The 22,015-nt window shown below is 38.7% G+C and overlaps 1 protein-coding gene across 1 annotated transcript in view; it reads left to right on the top strand.

The window, feature by feature from the left end:
- The window catches only part of LOC126260577 (cilia- and flagella-associated protein 43), a 299,972-nt gene that overhangs the window by 145,056 nt on the left and 132,901 nt on the right, over positions 1-22,015 (top strand). The window contains exon 12 of the mRNA XM_049957946.1: positions 7,978-8,172. Coding sequence (XP_049813903.1) covers positions 7,978-8,172 — 195 coding nt within the window. The remainder of the gene's footprint in view (positions 1-7,977; positions 8,173-22,015) is intronic.

Genomic DNA, 22,015 nt, shown 5'->3' on the forward strand with positions numbered 1-22,015 from the left:
ATGGTACTGATGGCAGAGCCAACCAATGGATACCATCATATATAATCAAAAGAATGCAGGAAGTTGTACTCTAGTACCATATGGGTAAGTTTTGACCCATGAGGGATTTTGAGAGCCCTGTTCCCCTCCATAATCATCACAGCAGTAAACTCTCCTGCGACTTTCCATAATTTATGGGGTTGTACAACTCTACACTAAATATTTTCTGGGCATGCCTCAACATTATTCACAAGATTTTGGAGTATGTTATGACATTTTGGGCCAAAAAGAACATGGAATATGAAGAATTTGGAGGGTAGACAATACTTTATGTCAGCACCACTTTCCTTTTTTTAGGCGCTGCAGTCTGGAACCGCAAGACCGCTACGGTCGCAGGTTCGAATCCTGCCTCGGGCGTGGATGTTTGTGATGTCCTTAGGTTAGTTAGGTTTAACTAGTTCTAAGTTCTAGGGGACTAATGACCTCAGCAGTTGAGTCCCATAGTGCTCAGAGCCATTTGAACCATTTTTTTCCTTTTTTTACGGGAGCACCAGTTTCCATTTTTTACAGATTAGCAACATCCAGACCTATGAAGTGACACTGGGAAGCCACAGAATAACATATTGTACAGTGGGGAAGTCCCCCCGACCCCCTCCTTTTCTACACCACTGTCTGGGGCACTGTTAATAGTTCTCTTACACAGTAGTAGATGTCAGGCAAATTGCCCTTATGGAAGTTTCCTGCCAGTATATTTTTGTCTGCAGTCAAATAAAGCTTGCTGAGGCAGTCATGATGCCAGAAATGTGAGCTTGCAGTTTGTTTTTGTGAGTACACATCACTGAAGCTATGATGGCAAGATAACATAGTCTTACGGAGGCCCAGATTTTCTACTATCTAGAGAACATTTCACTGATGCAATGGAATGATGAATCTGCTAGTGAGATGAATGTGGACGACGATGATGCTTTTGTTCCAGTGGAAACTGCTGACCCGAGTGATTCATATGCATTAAATGAATAGCAAGCAGAATCTGATCCATCTGATGAAAACATTCCTCTTGCACTAATTAATCATGAGCCATTGTACCTAAATATTTGAATCAATGAGTGCTTAGTCCACTGAACAGCTTTCTTTTGTCTATTTCTTCGGTATTGGATTTACCAATTCTGTCTGATTGCATGGATGTCCTTCGCAATGACAAGCCAAATGGGTGTTAAATGCATGGCAGGGCCTTCGAAAAGGTTGAGGACAGTGGGACCGAGGAGTTATAAGTCAGCTTCCTGATGGAGTTGGTAAGTCACTGAATAATCTTGCTTTCAAACTAAAATGCAACATCACTGATTATCTAATGTAAACTTGTAAGTCAAATTGTGTCATTGCCAGTCATTTGCCATCATTCCTTATCTCTCACCACAATGGTGATGATCCAGGTGTTATGGATGACTCACAAGATGGCAATGGGATGGCAGTCATTGTAATTGATGGAGCAGCAGGAGGTGGACATGGTCGCAGTACATTGGGTGCCAAAAGTGGAGCAGCAGTTCATCATGGATGAGGAAGAGGAAGCACTGTGCAGCATCCACTCCCTACCGAGGAAGTGGAGAGTTCCAGTAGCACCAAGTGGGCACTGATTGACCCAGGCGACACAATAGTTAGGCATGAAGCCCTGAATGTGTTGCAGGAGGTACCCGGGCCAACAGGACATGCCTAATGACATGTTTAGATGACTCGCCACTCTCTGCATTGCGGCTATATGTCAGTGACCTGATCCTGAAACTGATAAAAATTATGTTGAAGGAAAGGCTCAGAGCACATTGGTGATAATAAGAAGTCCCTAAGTCTGGAAGAACTAAGTGCTTTCATAGGATTACTCTATGCGTGTCACGTATATGGCACTCTGGGTATTCCTTATACAGGTTTATGGAGCAATAAGTGTGGACGTTCTTTCTTTTAAAGCATCATGTCAAGGAAGAGATTTGCAGAGATATGCAGTTGTCTTAGAATTGATTCTATGTCATCCAGAAGACAACATAAGAGAACTGATAAATTTTGCCTTTCTTCAGAAATATGGAATCTCTTTACTGATAATTGCATTGCCTGCTACAAGCCAGGTGAGAATGTGACTGTCAAGAAACAAATGTATCTTTGCAATTGCAGGTGCCCATTCATACACTACATGCCAAGTAAATCTGATCAGTATGTAATAAAATAATGGCTTTCGTGTGATGCTAAGAAGCGCTACTTCCTGAATTGATTCCCTTACCATGGCAAACATGAAACTTGTGACCCAAACAGGGGTTTTCCTCTACATGCTGCTATGAACCTGGCACAGCCATTCCTCAGCTGTGGTCATAACTTCATGACTGACAACTTCTTCACCTCTGTGAAACTAGTAGATGAAGTGTAACAAAAAGGAACAAGTTTATTTGGCAGTCTTCAGAGATCACTCAAAGAGGTCCGTCCTTTGGTGCGAAATGGAGATGATGCATATGCAACATACTTGTACAAGTCAGGTGACAAGAAAAAAAAATTGTTATTCTGAGAAACATGCATGCTAGATGTCAGGTGAATGAGAATACTGAGAAGAAACTTCCAGAAACTGTAAAACTGAGGGTGGAATCGATGTAGTTGACGAAATGGCTTGACACTTCAGTATCCAACTGGAACCCACCAACTGCTTGCGTATGTCTTTTCCAATATTCTTGACCTTGCCATGATCAATGTTCACACAATTTTTAAGTTACTTATCTGTAATAAAATTTCATGCCGAGACCTTTACCCTCAGAGCAGCAAATGAGCTGCTTCCGCCTGCAAGCTGCAGACGGGAGCCAGTCTCTCCTTGCATTCACTTGATACTGGTGTTGGCCATTGTGGGGTTAGACAATTCTGTCAACTCTTTGTTGCTAAATATTTCCAAATATTTGTAATTATAGGCTGAAGTTGTTTGTTCTTATGTTTTAATTCCTTGTGTGCAATAAGCAAGGAAACATGCTAAGCATTTTAGGCACCTGCTGTGTTTTAGAATCTTTCATAAATACTTGGTACTTATCTTATTTGTCTGTAAAAAGTAAAATACTATTATTACTCTCATAAACAGTATGTTTTGACTCTGTTTCAGTCTTTGTATAAAGAAAAACATTGTAACATCATTTTACCTGCTTATTTTAATCGTGATTGATAAAAGACTGTGGAATTTCTTCTGTAAAATTTAAAATATAAAACAGTTTATTTCTGAAAATTTATGTTTAACATTGTACTATTCATTTTAGAGAGCAAATTATCCTTTGGTTGTACTTTAGTATCTTCATGAACATATTGTCAACATGGCAACACTAAAAATGCCACTCAAAAATGAATAAAATTGTTGTTTCCTACTTTGAGTCAACAATGACACACATAGTACCATTAGGGGTACGGTGAAGTCCAGTAGTTCTAGTCTTAATATCAAACAATAGAAAAACCAGGATGGGATAATGACAATATTATGAGAAGGATAGATTGCTACTCACCATACAGCAGAGATACTGAGTTGCAGATAGGCACAGCAAAAAGACTGTTGCCAAGTAAGCTTTCAGCCAAAGGGCCTTCATCCAAATTAGACTACACACACACACACACACACACACACACACACACACTTTCATATGAACACAACTCACACACACACACATGACCACTGTCTCTTGCTGCCAAAGAAAGACTGCAAGCAACTGTGATGATGGGAGAAAAGCAATCTGGGTGCTGGGGATAACAAGGAGTCTGGAGCAGGAGGGAGACGGAAAACAGGGTAGGTGTGGAAGACAGTAAAGTGCTGCTTGTTGTAGCATACAAGAATGAGTTGGAGAGAGGGTTGGGCAGCTGGCTGCAGTTGGCAGGTTGATCAGACAGTGGGGGAGGAGGGGAGAGGGGGGGGGGTGTCAGTAGCAGAAAAGGAAAGAAATAAAAAGACTGCAGGTGTGTTGGTAGAATAGAGGGCTGTGTAGTGCTGGAGTGGGACCTGGAAAGGGGATAGGTGAGTGCAGGACTATGACTAAAGAAGGTTGAGCCCAAGAGGGTTACAGGAACCTAGATATATTCCAGGGAGAGTTCCCATTTGTGCTCTTCAGAAAAGCTCATGTTTGCAGTAAGGCTCCAGATGGCACAGGCTGTGAGGCAGTCATTAAAATGAAGAACATTGTGTCGGGCAGTGTGCTCAGCAACTGGGTGGTGCAGCTGTTTCTTGGTCACAGTTTTTCTGTGGCCATTTATGTGGACAGACAGCTTATTGATTATCATGCCCACATAGACTGCAGCACAGTGGTTGGTTGCAGCTTATCTTGTAGATCACATGACTGGTTTCACAGCTGGTCCTGCCTCTGATGGGATAGGTAATGCTTGTGACTGGACTGGAGTGGGTAGTGGTGGGATGATGTATGGGGCAGGTCTTGCATCTAGGTCTACTGCAGGGATATGAGGCATAAGGCATGGGGGTGGTAGGAGTGGTTGTTTAGAGATGGACAAGGATATTGTGTAGGTTCGATTGGCAGCAGAGTACCATTGTGGGAAGGGTGAGAAGGATAGTGATGTCAGGGCAGGATGAGAGGTGGTTGAAATCATCAAAGAGAATGTTATCCCATTGCTCCAGTCCTGGTGGTACTGAGACATGAGGGAAACGTTCCTCTGTGGTTGGGAACTGTTGGGTGACTGGAGAGATCTGCTTCTGTGCAGGGTTGGGAGGGTAATTACAGTTTGTGAAGGCTTCAGTGAGACTCTTGGTACATTTCAAAAGGGGTTATACATCACTAAAGATGCAATGGCCTTGGGTGCCTAGGCTGTTGTTATGGATTGGCTGGCAGCTGTTGGAAGTGGAGCTATTGCTGGTGGTTGTTGGGTTTGATAGGGTTTGGAGGTACTGATGTAGTCATCTTTGATGCAGAGGTCAACAATGAGGAAGGTGGCTGGTGGGGTTGAGGAGGACCAGGTGAAGCAGACAGGAGAGGTGTTGAGGTTTTGCAGAAATTTGGATAGGGTGGGATCACGAAGATGTCATCAGTGAATCTGAACCAGGTAATGGGTTTGTGTTTCTGGATGGTTGTGAAGGTTTCCTCTAGATGCCCTACACCTTGGCATAGGATGGTGCCATGTGGATGCCCATTGCCATAACCTGGATTTGTTTGTATGTAATGTCTCCAAAGGAAAAGTAACTGTGTGTGAGGATATAGCTGGTCATGGTGACCAAGAAGGAGCTTATAGGTATGGAACCCATGGGACACTGGAAAAGGGAGTGTTCAGTAGTGACATTTCCATGGGCTTTAGGAATTTTAGTGTAAAGGGAGGTGGCATCAGTAGTGATGAGCAGGACACCATGTGGTAAAAAGATCAGGTACTGTGGAGAGTGGTGGAGGAAATGGTTGGTATCTTTAATATAGGAGGTTATGTTGTGTGTTGTGGGTAATAGGCTGAAGATGTTGGTCTGTGGGAGAAGAGAGTTCCATGATAGGGGCACAGTAACTGGCTGCTATGGGGTGTCCTGGATGGTTGGGTTTATGGACTTTAGGAAGCATGTGGAAGGTAACAGTGCGGGGAGTGGTAGGGATAAGGAGAGAGGTAGAGTCCAGGGATAGGTTTTGGGATGGGCCTAAAGATTTGAGGAGAGATTTGAGATCCTGCTGAATTTCTGGAATGGAGTCAATGTGGCAGGGTTTGTAGGTGAACGAAACTGACAGTTGGCAGAGTTCTGCTGCCAGGTAATCCTTGTGGTTCAAAACAATAGTAGTGGAGCCTTTGTCAGCAGGTAGGATTATAAGATTGGAATCAATTTTTAGGTGGTGGATTGTGGTTCTTTCTGCTGATGTAAGGTTAGCTAGATGCAAGACTGTCCCATACATACTGCCACCACTACCTACTCCAATCCAGTCACAAACATCACTTATCCCATCAAAGGTAGGGCTTCCTCTGAACCAGTCATGTGATCTACTGCGCTGCATTCTACATGGGCATATCAACCAATAAGCTGTCTGTCCACATGAATGACCACCAACAAACCTTGGCCAAGAAACAGGTGGATCACCCAGTTGCTGAGCATGCTGCCCAACAAAATGCTCTTCAGTTTAATGACTGCTTCACAACCTGTGCCATCTGGATTCTTCCTACCAACTTCAGCTTTTCTGAATTACTCAGGTGGGAACTCTCTCTGCAATGTATCCCATGTTCTCATAACCCTCCTGGCCTAAACCTTTGTTAATCATTGTCCTTCAGCCACCTATCCCTTTCCCTGTTCCCACAATACCAATACACAGCTCTCTAGTCCATCAATGTACCCACAGTCTTTTTACTTCTCTCTTTTTCTGTCTCCTCCCCCCCACCCTTGCCCTCCATTAAACCTCCCCTCTGCACCCAGATCCCCTATCCCCTTCCACATCATCCTTGTATGCTCCCATAAGCAGCACTTTGTCCCTCACCCCCTCCCTGTAATCCCTCTGCCTCCATACCTCAGCCTCCTTCTTAACCCCGCCAACCAGATTGCTTCTCCCATCATGCACAGCTGCTTGCAGTCTGGCTTTGGCAGCCAGAGACAGGGGTCAAATGTGTGTGAGTTGTGTTTGTGTGTCTGTGTAAGTTGTCTAATTTGAATGAGGGTCTTTTGGCTGAAAGCATACCTGCGAACAGTCTTGTTTTGTTATGCCTATCTGTGACTAAGTATGTCCTGTATGGTGAGTAGGAGTCTACCATTTCCATAATATTGTTAAAAGCTGTACTTAGTAACTTAACCAATATAGTTCAGGGACATAATTCTGACTGGGGAAAATCACATAGACTGTTCTTCAAGGCTCAGTCTTAGGTCCACTATCGTTCCTCATGTACATAAATGATTTTACTAGTACACAACAAGCAGAATTAGTTCTATTTTCAGATGACATGTGTATTGCAATCAAACCATGCATACACACATGGCAGAAGATATGGCAAACAAATTTTTTAAATGTATCTTTGACTGGTTTTCTGTGAACTGTCTCACCCTCACATTTTAAAAACACACAACACATTTAGTTGTGCGTCTCTAGGGGTATTACACCAATGATGAGTATAACACATGGTGAGGAAATAATAAATAGAGTGGAAACTTCAAAATACTTAGCTGTCCACATAGATTAGAATTTAATCTGCAAAAGCACATTTTGGAACTCCTAATAATTTAGTTCAGCCACATTTGCGCTTAGAATCATTGCAAATCTTGAGAAGAGACAAATCAGTAGGTTGACATACTTTGCATAATTTCATTCAATTATGTCATATGGAATAGTGTACTGGGGTAACTCATATTTAAGAAACAAAGTCTTCATTGATAAAAATTTGCTGTGAGGATAATATGTGGTCCTCACCCATGACCATCTTCTAAATATCTGTTTAAGGTGTGGATCATTCTGACCACTGCTTCACAGTATATATGTCCCCTCATGAAGTTTGTTGTAAATAATACACTACGGTTCAAAAGGAACAATGCTGTACATAATTACAATACCTAAAGGGAAAATGACATTCACTACTCCACATTAAATTTGTCTTTGCACAAAAAGGGGTGCACAATATAGCAACATAAATTTTTGGTCACTTACCCAGTGATATAAAAGGTCTGTCGGACACCAAAATAACATTTGAAAACAAACTCAGATAGTTTCTTCTTGACAACTCTTTGTATTTCATAGAAGAATTTTTATTAGCATAGTGTGCAAAAGGTGGTGGGTAGAAACTGCTAACTAACTCATATCTGTATATCTTTTTCTTTTTCTGTAAAATAAAATTAAAAAAAAAAAACTACTTAATGGGACTCTACCTTTCCTGTTTATTGAGTGCTCAGAAATTCACTAACATAGACAATAAAGTTATTCATGAACAAGGTGTGAAACTACAAATTCTGTATCTCAACAATTGTGATATAACAGAATACAATAGCAGTATATTTTATTATAATTTTTTTTGGAAACTGTTATAAATTACAATGCTTTTGTTTATTTTCAGATCCAACGTAGAAAAGACTCAGCAGAAAATTGAAAAACTGCACGAAACAATTCGTAGTTTGCAAGATGTTGCAACAGAATGTCGCTCTGTTTATGAAGGATACGTGACAAGAGACCGAAATTTAGATAAAAATTTCAAGAGAGATTTTCCTGATTTATCACAATTTCATTGTGATCAGTTGTATAAAACATACAAGTATGATATATACATAAGTAATTCTGAAAGATGTTTTTATAGTAAAGAACTAAATTGTAAGAAAAATTCATCCATGTCTCCTAATTATCTCTTCTTTAAATTTTGTGGGATACTGAAAATTGATAGGAATTTAGATTCTGTTAGTCTGATTCATTGATCCATTTGTTCATTCATGCATCATGTTCTGTAAATCTCATGATGAAAGACAGCTTTCAGGGAAGCAAAACTGCTAAAATTATACATTATCAGGCAGAATCAGTCTCTGTAGGCAAATTCCATAAATTATACTAACAACATATGAGGTGTGATCAGGAATTAATGGGAATTTTTGTTTTTCTTAAAGTATGTTTATTTATTCATCAACGTCAGGTACAATACACTTCCTCCAGTGTTTTTTTCCAAACTTGGAAGCACTTCTGAAACTCACTTTCTGTTATAGTGTTCGGCTCCTTCAATGATTCTGTTTTTATCTCATCAGTGGTGGCAAAATGGCATCCTTTCAGAGTTCTCTTCACTCTCAGGAATAGAAAGAAGTCACCAGGGGCCCTGTCCGACATTTACAGTGTCTGGGGCAATATAACAGTTTTGTTATTTGCCAAAAAATCATGAACAAGCATTGAGGTATGACTGGGAGCATTACCATGATGCAATTTCTATGAATGTTTTTGCTACAGTTGTGGCCATTTTCTTCAGATTGTTTTATGCAAATGGAACATAACTTCCAGGTAGTATTCCTTATCGATCATGTGACCTTCAAGCAGTAACTCATGATGCACTATCCGATGGTAATCAAAGAAAATAGTGAGAAGAACCTCCACATGTGATTGAACTAGTTGAGTTATTTTTCATTCTTGACTCTTCAGGCAGTTTTCATTGGGACAACTGGTCCTTGGTTTCAACATCATACCCCTACACTCATGTTTCATCACCTCTTTTAACTTCTGGGTTGCTATCGACTTCATTAAGCAATTCCTGGGTTATATCTACAAAACATATTTTTGGTCAAAATTCAACAATTTTGGAACAAACTTTACTGCTTCACATTTCATGGCCAAAACCATCTCAAAAAGTAAAGCCAAAGGATATGCCAACATCATCAGAAACCTCTCTGATGGTGTTTTGTTAATTTACCATAACCAATCTCTTCGCTTCTCCTACATTGATGTCCTATGGCATCCAGAGTTGTTGTCACCTTCAGTATCTTCTCAACCCTCTTTGAAAGATTTATACCACTCATAAACTGTTATCTTACTCATAGCATATTCGCCAAAAGCAAAAGTTAACATTTGGAAGATGGTGCTGCACTTTATTCCATTTTTGAAGCAAAATTTAATATAAATTTTTTGATCCATCTTTTTCATAATTAAAAATCTGCCAAGCATTTGAAAATGCCTAAAATTTTTATGATTGTCAGTAATAAGCTAAATATTCAAAACAGTTGAAAATTCAACTATATATCAGAACCATGTGTACCAATAAGATAATAATAACAATAATATAATAATAATAAACCCCGTGGAGGACCGGGAAAAGAATAGGCCTCCAGTATGTTCTGCCAGTTGTAAATGGTGACGAAAAGAACAAACCACTAATAGGGCTAACCCCCTTTTAGTGTGATTAGTCGGTTCAGGACAGAACTAAAGAAGCCTCGGACAAGCGCCGTCATGGTCGGGGACGACGCTTGAACCCTATGCCTGCCCACAATGGTAACAACACTGCTAGCCACACGGAAAATGATTTAAATGCAAATAGCAGGATACGCTTCCTGCAACCACTCTAGAAAGAAAACAAAGACAGAGGATGAGATGGTCAGATGAAGTTAACCGACACCTCATGTTCTGTTATTACCAAGCAACAAACTTAGGAACCAACACAACTGGATACAGATCACAAGTATACACAACATTTATTACCAGATACCCAGAATTAAAATTTTTAACAGAACAACGACTAGCTGATCAGATCCGTGTAATAATCAAAAATAACAGGATACCCCAGTCAGAATTAGAAAACATCAAACAACAAGTACAAAAAATACTGGAACAAAATAATGTGCAATCAGAAGAAGAAGAAAATACAGTAATGGACTCAAATATCCCAGAGCAAACAAATAAAGAACAACACACATCAATTAAACAATCAGATTAAAACAAAATCTTAGACATCTACCAGAACAAGCACAAATAGAACACGAAGTGACACACATGTTAGATATAGAAGAATAATTTCAGCTGACATATATAGAATACAAAGACACAAATAGAAACATTAGACCATTCTTGCATAGATCACCAAATATCCCACAAGTCGAAACAACGGTAACAACTATCAACACAATCATACACAACAAAATAAATGAAAAGGAAGGGTTACTACTACTGGTTTATATAGGAGCACTCACTACACTAAATATACACACTAGGCAGAGATCAGAACCAACCAACACACAGAAGAAACCCACAAAACCAGCATGGCATCACAGGCTACAGATCAGAATAGAAAAACTGAGAAAAGACATTGGACAGCTAACATAACGTATAAGAAACAGAATATCAGACAAAAAACGAAAAAGGTTAGGTAAAATCTCACAACAAGAAGTGACAGAGCAATTAGATGAAAAGAAGCAGAAATTACAAGCATTGGCCAAACAACTTAGAAGATACAAAAAAAAGTGAAAATAGAAGGAAACAAAATTTTACCAGACAATAAATAACACACACATTAAAATAGACAATCCACCAAACATAACAGACATGAAACACTTCTGGAGCAACATATGGTCAAACCCGGTACAACATAACAGACATGCACGGTGGATACAAGCAGAAACAGACACATACAAGATGATACCACAAATGCCTGAAGTGATAATTTTGCAACATGAAGTCACCCGAACAATTAATTCGATGCACAATTGGAAAGCCCCTGGAAAAGATAAAATATCAGATTTCTGGCTAAAGAAGTTCAACTCAACACATTCACATCTAACTAAATTACTTAACAATATGAATATAATAGAGGGAAACATTCCACATAGGAAAAATATATCTAAAAACAAAGATGATGTGACTTACCAAAAGAAAGCTCTGGCAGGTCGATAGACACACAAACAAACACAAACATACACACAAAATTCTAGCTTTCGCAACTAACGGCTGCTTCATCAGGAAAGACAGCAGGAGAAGGAAAGACGAAAGGATGTGGGTTTTAAGGGAGAGGGTAAGGAGTCATTCCAATCCCGGGAGCGGAAAGACTTACCTTAGGGGGGAAAAAGGACGGGTATACACTCGCACACACACACATATCCATCCACACATATACAGACACGATGTCTGCTTGTGTCTGTATATGTGTGGATGAATATGTGTGTGTGTGCGAGTGTATACCCGTCCTTTTTATTACGAACATTAGATCTATACAGAATTTACAATTCTGAGTCCCAACTTTAGAAAGAGTGGCTAATGATGCAATCTTTTACTTCATTTTTGAATATTTGGGGCTTTTCGATTTGAGGTCCAGTGGCTGTAGCTGACCTGTTATATATATATACACTGGAATATAAAACTCTGTCCTCAGTCCCACATAGAGGAGCATAATCTCTAGATAATTTATTTTTACTTCTAATATTGTGGTTTTGAATTGTAAAGGTCATCATAAATTCACTCTTGTTATTAATCACAAATACCATTGTGGAGAGTATATATTTCACACAAATGTAAGAATCCATAGGTCCCTGGAGAACCTTTGGCAAGGTGTTTCCTTATTAACTTTACCCAGTATCCTGCTCCATTTTCTGTGGAATAAACTTTTATTTTTTTCTTTAGGTGTTGCCGCAGGAGATTAAGTCATGGGATAGTATTACATAAAAGTATGTGAAGGACACTATCAGTCCTGTTCACAGGTGAACCCATCACATGCTGTTGTAAACTCAGTTTCTCAGTTTGGTGTCCCTCTGGATTCCTGTAGTCCAGACAGTGTAAGTTGATCCAACTGCAGTGGGGTGGCCCAGCAACTTCACATGGCTGTCCCAGACAGTCATGTAATACAATTTTGTAAACTTCTCTATGCCAACACAACAATGTTACCTTAACTACATGGACAACCATTGTTTTCACCTGCAGCCATTAGCGCTCACAGCTGAAATCTGCCAACAGGGCTTCTAACTGTCAGCGATCTTCTTATGCCATCTCGAATATAGGGCCTTCATAGATGCAGTCTCATCCAACATACTCCCATTGACCTCTACTTCTAGTGATTGCAAGTATTTATTATTTTTTGGAACTGAATAATATGAGTTTTTGTAATATTAAAGGCTAAACTGTTAGATATAAAACAGATGTAAACCTGTCTTATTATGCTCATGGATGTGTTTTGTACACTTTACCCATAGACTTGTGTTATGGGCAAATGTTACAGTTTTTCAAGAGGACACTCAATCATTTTCCACATTCTGCTGTCACTGGGTGTATATATTACAGAATCTTCACCTCATTTATGTAACATGCTCCACTCCCTTTTATAAAATGAGGAACATTGTGCTCATCCAAACTCTAAACAATTTGGTGCATGCATACACTATACCTATACCCAACCACTTTCCAAATGGTTCATACCCATGTGGAAAACCTGTCTGATGCACCCTCCAGCACATCCTACTCCAATTCCATTACTGAAATTTCTTATACTATCAAAGGAAAAGCCATCTGTAAAAGCAGTCCTACTACATACTAGTTCTGCTGTAACCTCTACACAGCATTTTATGTTGATATGAGCACCACCAGTTGTCCATTCAAATGATTTAATTCATTCAATCATGATTTTGTATAGATCTCATCAGGAAGGAGAACTTCCAGGGATGTGCATTAAGTCAAGTCATACATTAACAAAAGACAAATAAATCATAGGAAGCTATGTGTATACAGTATTAAAAAAAACTGTCAGTATACTGTTTAATATTGTTAACCCTTGAGCAGGCACGCTGTTGTAAGAACTACAACAGCAGCAGTTTTTATGCTTGATCGATGCCTTAACCTTGAGCTATTGCACCATTGCTGCCATGTATTCCATTGTCGATGTTTGCTCGACAATGTTAAAGTGGCTCCAGTTCATTTGGTTAGCTTTCTCAGTTTGTTTTCTGAATTGTAAGCAATGATGTGTCGAGTGTTGTAAAAAGTATAACGCATGCCTGCTTGTTTGACAGTTGGAAGCTTTGTTACAGCTGTCAACATCCAGAGGAAAGTGTACTAAAAAGTTAACTATACTTGCCTGTTGCTTTTTAGTTTTTATAGGCGCACATCAAACGTTACTTTGGTCACACTGACATCTGAATGTATTTACTCATTTCAGTTCTTTGATGTTTTGTTCAAATTCAAAGGGTGTATCGCATGAAGAAATTTGCAAACTGCTCAAAGAAGATGATGATAAAGTCCATCCAGACTTTTCAGGCTTGAAGGAAAGTAAAGTAGATTTGTGTGATGAAAACACTGAATAGGACCTTAGCAGTGAATGTGAACCTGAAGGTGAGGATGGTGATGATCCCATAGAGACAGCAGATGTATGACGGTTCTTTATTGAAAAGACAAAGTTACATGCTGGTGTAAAAGTGAGTGTGCTAAAACAGCAAAAACCAACAGGAAAAACATTGTGCAAATTCCACAATATCCAAAGAGAAATATGATGGGTATAACTGATGAAGTTTGTGCTTTTTTGAAAATAAATCATAAACTATAGGCCTACAAATACCTTTGTAAATAAACAGTGAGATACCCATCCATTCTGCACAAAAGAGGTAATAAAGTGATGAAATAATGACTGTGTTCAGGATTTTCTTTTGAAGAAGAAGAAGAAGAAAATGCCATCACGTTAATGTACTGGGAATCCGGGCAGCAGATGGAGCTACTGCTTAGGACTGCAGTGAGTTACAATAGGTTTCTGTTTTTTTCTTAGCTGTATGTGGTTTGTTGATATCTGAACAAGAAGTCACAGGAGAATAACTAATAAATTGGTTACAGTTCATAGAGTATTGGATGTTTTTGCTTCTAACTGTCAATGCTCTTATAGCCTGGTGAATTCACCACAATAGATGAAATGCTTCACCCCTACAGAGACCGCTGTAGATGGATTCAGTGCATACCCAGCCAACTGGCTAAATATGGGATAAAAATTTTTTCTCTATGTGATGCGAAAACATTTTTATGCAGTAATCTGGAGGTTTATTGTGGCATGCAACCAAAGGACAATATCAGGTATCTAATGCTCCTGAGAACAGTAAAAAGATATGTGGTGCCTATAGAAAATTGTAGCAGGAACGTTACAACTGGCAATTGATACAATAGCTACCTACTTTCTGAATATTTGCTGCAGAAGACTATCACTTGCAATGGTACAAAGATGAAGAACAGACATGAAATTCTTCCAGAATTTCTCCTAAACAAAGCAAAAGAAATTGGAAGTGCACTGTTTGGATTTCAGTAGGGTAGGATCTTAGTTTCATATATTCCTTGTAAAAACTGTGGTATCACACTTTTGTCTGCTGTGGATGACATGGCGACAGTGGATAAAGAAACACAGAAACCTGAAAACATAACTGAGTACAACGTCACAAAAGGTGGAGTTGATGTGGTAGCTAAAATGTGTACCTGGCACTCCATTTCAAGAGTTACAAGGTGATGGCCATGTGCTACTTTTTCATTTTTTCTGAATACTGCCGCAAACAAATTGTCTGTGCGAAGAGTTAAGAAAGTGAACATATGTCAGAAAAACTGGCTAAATTGTTATTTAAAGAAGTAAAAGAGCAAAAGCTTTTGTTATAAATGTTGAAGTTAGTGAATACGAACTGCTTTGTTCAGCAAATATAATAATTTGTTTAAGACAAGTTTGTTTTTACTGACAAATGACCATGTTGTAAATTTTACAATGCGCACCTGCTCGTGTGACAACAGAAGGCACACCTGCCAGAACATTAATACTCATAACAGCTAAATTTTATGGAGTAAATAAAACTAAAGTTTGTAAACAGCTGATATCTCCTCAGTTATATAGCTGCTGTTTACATGCTGTTACTGTCTTAGTATTATATTGATTGCAATGGTATTTTTCAAAGGTATTTTTCAAAGAAAATGAATCCTATTTACTTTACGTTGCTACTTGTCCTGCAGCTAACAGAACCTTTTCAATCCTTTAATCTAGATATTCAGATTGTTTGTAGAAAGAGCGGCCAAACAGGTTTGTTTTTAAGTTTCTGTTGAATTGGTAGGGATTCCCAATTTGTTACTTTATGTTAGACAAAAGCTAATTGAATATTTTTCCTCCACAGCATATAATTTCATTTTAAGCCTTAGGCAAGAAGATAAAGTCTGCTTGAAAATTATTATTATTTTTTATTTTGTATTGTGACTGTGTAAGTCACATTTGAGCTGAAATTGATTTCTGTCATCAGCAATGAAAACCATTAGTGAATACATGTGACGAGAAATGAATCCTTAAAAGGACATTTGCAACATGAATTGTTATCTAGTTATCTATTTTACACAGTATTCCTACTGTTACATCTGCCAAATAAAAAATTTAATATTATGAATACAGCGGATTGTTACTTACAGTTATAGAACAGATGTTGAGTTGCAGACAGACATGACAAAAGGACTCTTTTATATGTGAGCCTTCAGCTAAAAGGCCTTCTGCTGGTGTAGAAAACACACACACACATTCATGCAAGCACAACTTACGTCCACATGACCACTGTCTCTGGTCGCTAACGCTGGACTGACAGGTAAAATACACGAAGGAAGAGAAAGAAAAGGATGATCACTGACTAAAGTAATGTGACAGCACTCGGTTCTGTGATGGAATAACATTAGGGAGAATGAAAGGATGGAAAATCCAGGATGGAACAATGACAATAGTATGAAAAAGGTAGATTTCTATTAGTCACTCACAGTAGTATTGCCACGCGGAGTGGCTGTGCGCTTAGAGGCCATGTCACAAATCGCACGGCCACTCCTGCTGGAGGTTTGAGTTCTCCCTCGGGCATGGGTGTGTGTGTGTTGTCTATAGTGTAAGTTAGTTTAAGTAGTGTGTAAGTCTAGGGACCGATGACCTCAGCAGTTTGGTCCCTTAGAAATTCACACACATTTGAACATTTGAACAATAGTATTGCACCTGGGAGTGAAGGCAGTTCAGTCCATATATTGTGAGTCAGTGCTTTAACGACCTCCTTTGTTACACACAATTGGATGACCGTAATTGTAATTAATGTTCATGGAGTAAAAAATATTGGCCAGATCTAGTGGTAGTTTTAAAGAAAAATTACTCATCTGGTTTTTTGAGGATCTTCTTCAATTCGTTGCTTGAGTTTATTCTGTCTGGAACCCAGATTTTTTCTTGTAGGTCTGGAAACCTCATAGGTTGATGTGTTTTCTTGAGTAATACAGATTCCAAACTGATTTGTATGTAATTTTCATATTTAAAAGTCCTGGATGGCTTGCTGCCATTAATTACAATGTTCACTCAGCAAAATACATTCAATTTGTATGCAACTAAAATTTACAATCTGTCTAATAACTGAGCACAACAGAAATGCTATACATCCCTCCTTCCTTCCTTCCTGCATAGAAAGACCCAACTAACTCACTCACAGTTAACATCGTTCCAAAGTACATAAGTAAAGATACGAGGTGTGGCTAGAAAAAAACCAGACTAGTACTGGTGAAACAATAAAACGAATGCAATAAGGCTGAAAGTCGCGTGGCCTGTCACGTGACTCTCGCTCCGCCTACTGCTTGAGTTTCATCTGCCTCCTGCACTCAGTCTGCCCGTGGCGTCTGTTTTAAGTAGTTGACGTTTTGTCTGTGCGTCGGAAAATGTTGAGTGTACAGAAAGAACAGCGTGTTAACATCAAATTTTGTTTCAAACTAGGAAAATCTGCAAGTGAAACGTTTGTAATGTTACAACAAGTGTACGGCGATGATTGTTTATCGCGAACACAAGTGTTTGAGTGGTTTAAACGATTTAAAGATGACCGCGAAGACACCAGTGATGACACTCGCACTGGCAGACCATTGTCAGCAAAAACTGATGCAAACATTGAAAAAATCGGTAAACTTGTTCGACAAGATCGCCGTTTAACAATCAGAGCAGTGTCTGAGTTAACAGGAGTTGACAAGGAAAGTGTTAGGCAGATTCTTCATGAAAGTTTCAACATGAACAAAGTGTGTTCAAAAATGGTTCCAAAGTGTCTCACAATTGAATAGAAGGAACGCCGAAGAATGATTTGTTCTGACATCCTGGAAAACATTGAAAGTGATCCCACCTTCTTACAAAATGTTATTACTTGCGATGAATCGTGGTTTTTTACTTACGATCCCGAAACTAAACACCAATCGATGCATTGGAAAACTCCTGGTTCTCCACGACAAAAAAAAGCACGAATGTCAAAATCGAAATTCAAGGCAATGATGATTGTTTTTTTTTGACATCAAAGGGATTGTGCACATTGATTGGGTACCAGAGGGACAAACAGTGAATCAGCATTACTACATTAGCGTCCTGGCTACCCTACGTGAGCGAGTACGGAGAAAACGGAACGATTTGTGGAGAAAAAAGTCATGGATCCTTCACCAAGACAATGCCCCAGCTCACAGTGCATTGTCAGTGAAGACGTTTTGGCAAAACACAACATTCCCATCTTAGATCATCCACCCTACTCACCTGATTTGGCCCCCTGTGACTTTTTTCTTTTCCCTAAAGTCAAGTCAGCTTTGAAAGGAACTAGATTTGAGACTGTTGAAGCAGTAAAAGAAAAAGCGACGGAAGTAATGTATGGACTTACTGAAAATGATCTGCAGCATTGCTATGAACAGTGGAAAATTCGTATGGAGCGGTGTAGAGACCGAGGAGGAGAGTACATTGAAGGAGATAACATGAAATTGTAAATAATTGTAAATAAATGTTTTTTCCAGCATCAGTCCGGTTTTTTTCTAGCCGCACCTCGTATAGTCATACGGAGATTGAAACATATAACATTAAAATTGAAAACTATTTACAGAAAATGAAATTCACTCAACAGCACAATAGAACAATTATGATAATATATATTCACACAAACAAAAATTTATCTTTTTGTAGTTCAGTGATTTTATGAAATTTGATTTTTAATCACAGGGGCTAATTGTGGTAGCACAACATATACTACCATACAGTCAGAGTTTAAAACATTCCGAGTATGATCAAAAAGTGATAGAATTGTAAATTTGAGAATATACATTTTCCAGATGGCTTATTGCATGTTACAGCCTGTAATTGGAGTTGGTAGTATATGCGAAACTGACCTGAAAGCATTGTTAGTGGGATGTGTTTTCCTTAATCACCATTGTAATTATATACTGTAATGTCACCTAGAGTTTCTGATAAAAGCCAAGTGCAATAATACCATGGTTGTATAGTACTCACCATATAGAGGAGGTGTTGAGTTGCAGACAGACACAACAAACAACTTCTATACATGTGAGCTTTTGAACAAAAAGCTTTCTTCTGAAGTAGGAAACACACACACACACACACACACACACACATGTGACGACTTGCTCTGGCCACCTAACTCCTCCCCATGTGTTCCTGCTTGGATGGTTCCACCTGGCCACTCACAGGGTGAATTGACAAGACCAGACTGGTTGTCCCCCACATTCTCCCTCCTCCTTAAGTGACATGAATGGATTACAGCCTGTCACTCACTCTGCAGTAAGTGCAGTTCCCTTGCATCAGATATTCTGGAATGTTCCTCAGCAGCAGAGCTCATGGCCAAACCAAGTGAACTTGAGGTGTTCCATGTGCCATGCCAATTTTCCACCACCATCACACCCCAAAGCAGCAGCCCACAGATGAGTGCACATGGCCAACAGCATCCTCAGCTATTCATGAACTGCAGCTAGCAGCTCCTATATCTGCACATATCATGAGCACCCCTTATCCACCCTATTACTAAAGTTTTAATGAGAACAATAGGTAGGAAAAAGAGCAGATAACTTTATTCAATTCCATTGTGTTGCAAAAACTTCTGAGACAATACAGCTAAGATCACAAAGTAAATATTCTACAGAAGTGTGCAGTAAATAGCCTCTTCAGTGACCTAGGTGTACTTACACTTATATGCCAATACATATACTCACACTAACTGTATTTGTGGTTAATTTAGGATCAATTCCATAATTTATAAGAAGTGAAAATTGTTAATTGTTTGCAAATGGACTATTTATGCATATATCTCGTTCAGAATGGACTTCTGTATTCTGCTGGCAGTAAATCTCAAGAAAGAAACTGAAGATCCATGTCTATTCAAAACAAAATAGAAGAGTAACATAGTCTATGATTCTTTGATTTGTCAGAATATTTTGACTAAGTTTAACTGTAATGCTTGCAGGAAGCAGATCTTGTCATTGACCGTATATAGACATCTGATGGTGTTGTGTATGAAGTTATATAAATGCTTTTGGTTGAAATGGGCATTTAAAGATAAAAGTAGCAGCTGAGTAATTTAAGATGGGCAGGGGTCATTTTCAAAATAGCTGGAAATAATTCCCTTAGCTATAGTCCTAATTTGTTTGTTAGCATTCTGTACAGGAATAGCCTACAGTGGCTGCTTCTGCAGTTAATGATGAACTTGACTCATTCCACATCCCTGAAGGCAGATTTTTGTAGTGGGGTTAGATTACTGGGGCGGAAGGGGAGGGGGGACAGTCATTTCACATTTATTCTTATAGTTCTATAATCTTTTTCTACAATAATTTCAGTTACCACATTAAAGAATTTATTGTACTTTAATTGGTTTTGTTAATGTCCACCAACTGGTACTCTTCCCTGTTTAGGTATGCATCTATCAATATTAGATGTACCATGTTTAATTGTCAACTGTTAGACAGAAAATTTTGAATTATGATTTCCAGACATACAGTCAGTCTGCTGAGCATGTAACATAACAATGCATTTATTTGAAGGTGCTATTTAAAAACCTAATTTTCCTACTTCTAAATATAATGTCATCAACAATTTTCATTCTTCAGTTTCTATTCTGAAAGAGAAAAACTACGTTTCTCAATACCTCCTATGAACAAATCTTCATTGCAGCTAGGAAAATAATATGCAGACAAAAATGTGATTTCTAATCCAGAAACTGTGCAGCTTCAGCCTAAAAATTTGATTCAGGACAATTTACAGTTTCATAGTTTAAATTCAGTCCTTTAATAATGTAATCTCATACACCACCAACTTTCAATTTAATTCTAATTCATCATGAAACGGACAACATTCATTCAGACCAGTGTAGGCTTTCCATGTCTTTAATTTTTAATGGCTCTTGTTTAATCTGAATACAAATTTATTTTTACTTTCAGTGTAGGCTAGTATTACTGCCTCTTCTTGAGAATTATGTTGAGTTACAGTACTTGCCTTCATTTGTGATATACAATTTTCTTTTAAATATTGAATTATGATAAATGTAAACTGACTGTATAGTAAACAGCAATCCTTATTCAGTTCTCTAGGTGGCCAAGTATTTTTATTATGTAGGTATGGTGTCCATTCTTTTGTACATGCATGACTGAAAGAACAGATACCATTATGCCAATTGCCAGCTGTATATATATGCACTTAATGAAAGAAATTTCTAGCTTTTGCTGCATTGGGGCACTGAAAAAACTCAGTGGTGACAGATGAAAAGTAGTGCCAGACCAGAATTCAAATCCAGATTCCATACTTTACATGAGTGACCACTTTAACCACTTCAGCTTATCTGATCACATCTCCTACCCATCCCATATCTCCCTATGCTGCACACTACAGAGTAGAGTCCCCTGTCCTTTATTACTTTTTGCTCACAGCCCTACTGTATTTCTGCAAGAGGTCGGACATTATTGTGTGTCTGCTGAAAGATTGATACTCCATCAGTCGCATATATTATAAAGGTATGCTGTTTGTCCTTTTGAACATTCATGTTGCATGCATTGAGGAGGTTTCTTTTAAGACATAGTACTGTAACTTCTTATTGACGAATAAATGTCATAGATACCGCCGACAGCCATCACATCGAGTTTGGGCCCATTCCCATCGACTGATACACAATTTTACATGTAACAATGCTAAGGAAGCACTGGGATGTAATAAATCCTCAACAGAGAATCCTCAATTGATATTGTCATTTAAAAAGGATGTAACTTGTCTTTCATGGCTATGAGCACACATGAGTGTTTTATTTTCTGGGACCTGGCCTCACTGATTATTGCTGCAGCATGATTTTACATTCTAGGACCTCTGCTGATGTATTCCTCTTCCTGATCAATTAACTTGTAAATAATCTTTCAAGTTTACAATGCACATAATGTGTAGACCTGCTGATTGTTAAACCTTTGCCTGTAATAATTTATTTTTCCATGTTTCTTAGTTTCGCTAGTATTAAATGGAATCAGAATCATATTTTCACAACTTAAATTTTTCGCCAGTGATGATCATGTACACTTGCATTTATAGATTTTCAGATTTATGGTCATTGCACCTTTGTGGGTCATCATTTTCACACTTCCACTCTTGCACAGGCCTTGTCTTTGAAGATAAAGAGAGACTATCCTACATTTATAGTGTTTGTAGATTCAGAAAAAAATTTGTGACCCCCCCCCCCCCCCCCTTTTTGAGTCATTGGTCTTCTGGCTGGTTTGATACAGCCTGCCACAAACTCCTCTCCTGTGCCAACCTCTTCATCTCAGAGTATCACTTGCAACCTATGTCCTCAATGATCTACTGGATGTATTTCAACCTCTGTCTACCTCTACAGTTTTTGCTCTCTGCAGCTCACCTT

This window comes from Schistocerca nitens, chromosome 1 (genome assembly GCF_023898315.1).
Source record: "Schistocerca nitens isolate TAMUIC-IGC-003100 chromosome 1, iqSchNite1.1, whole genome shotgun sequence".
Taxonomy (NCBI): domain Eukaryota; kingdom Metazoa; phylum Arthropoda; class Insecta; order Orthoptera; family Acrididae; genus Schistocerca; species Schistocerca nitens.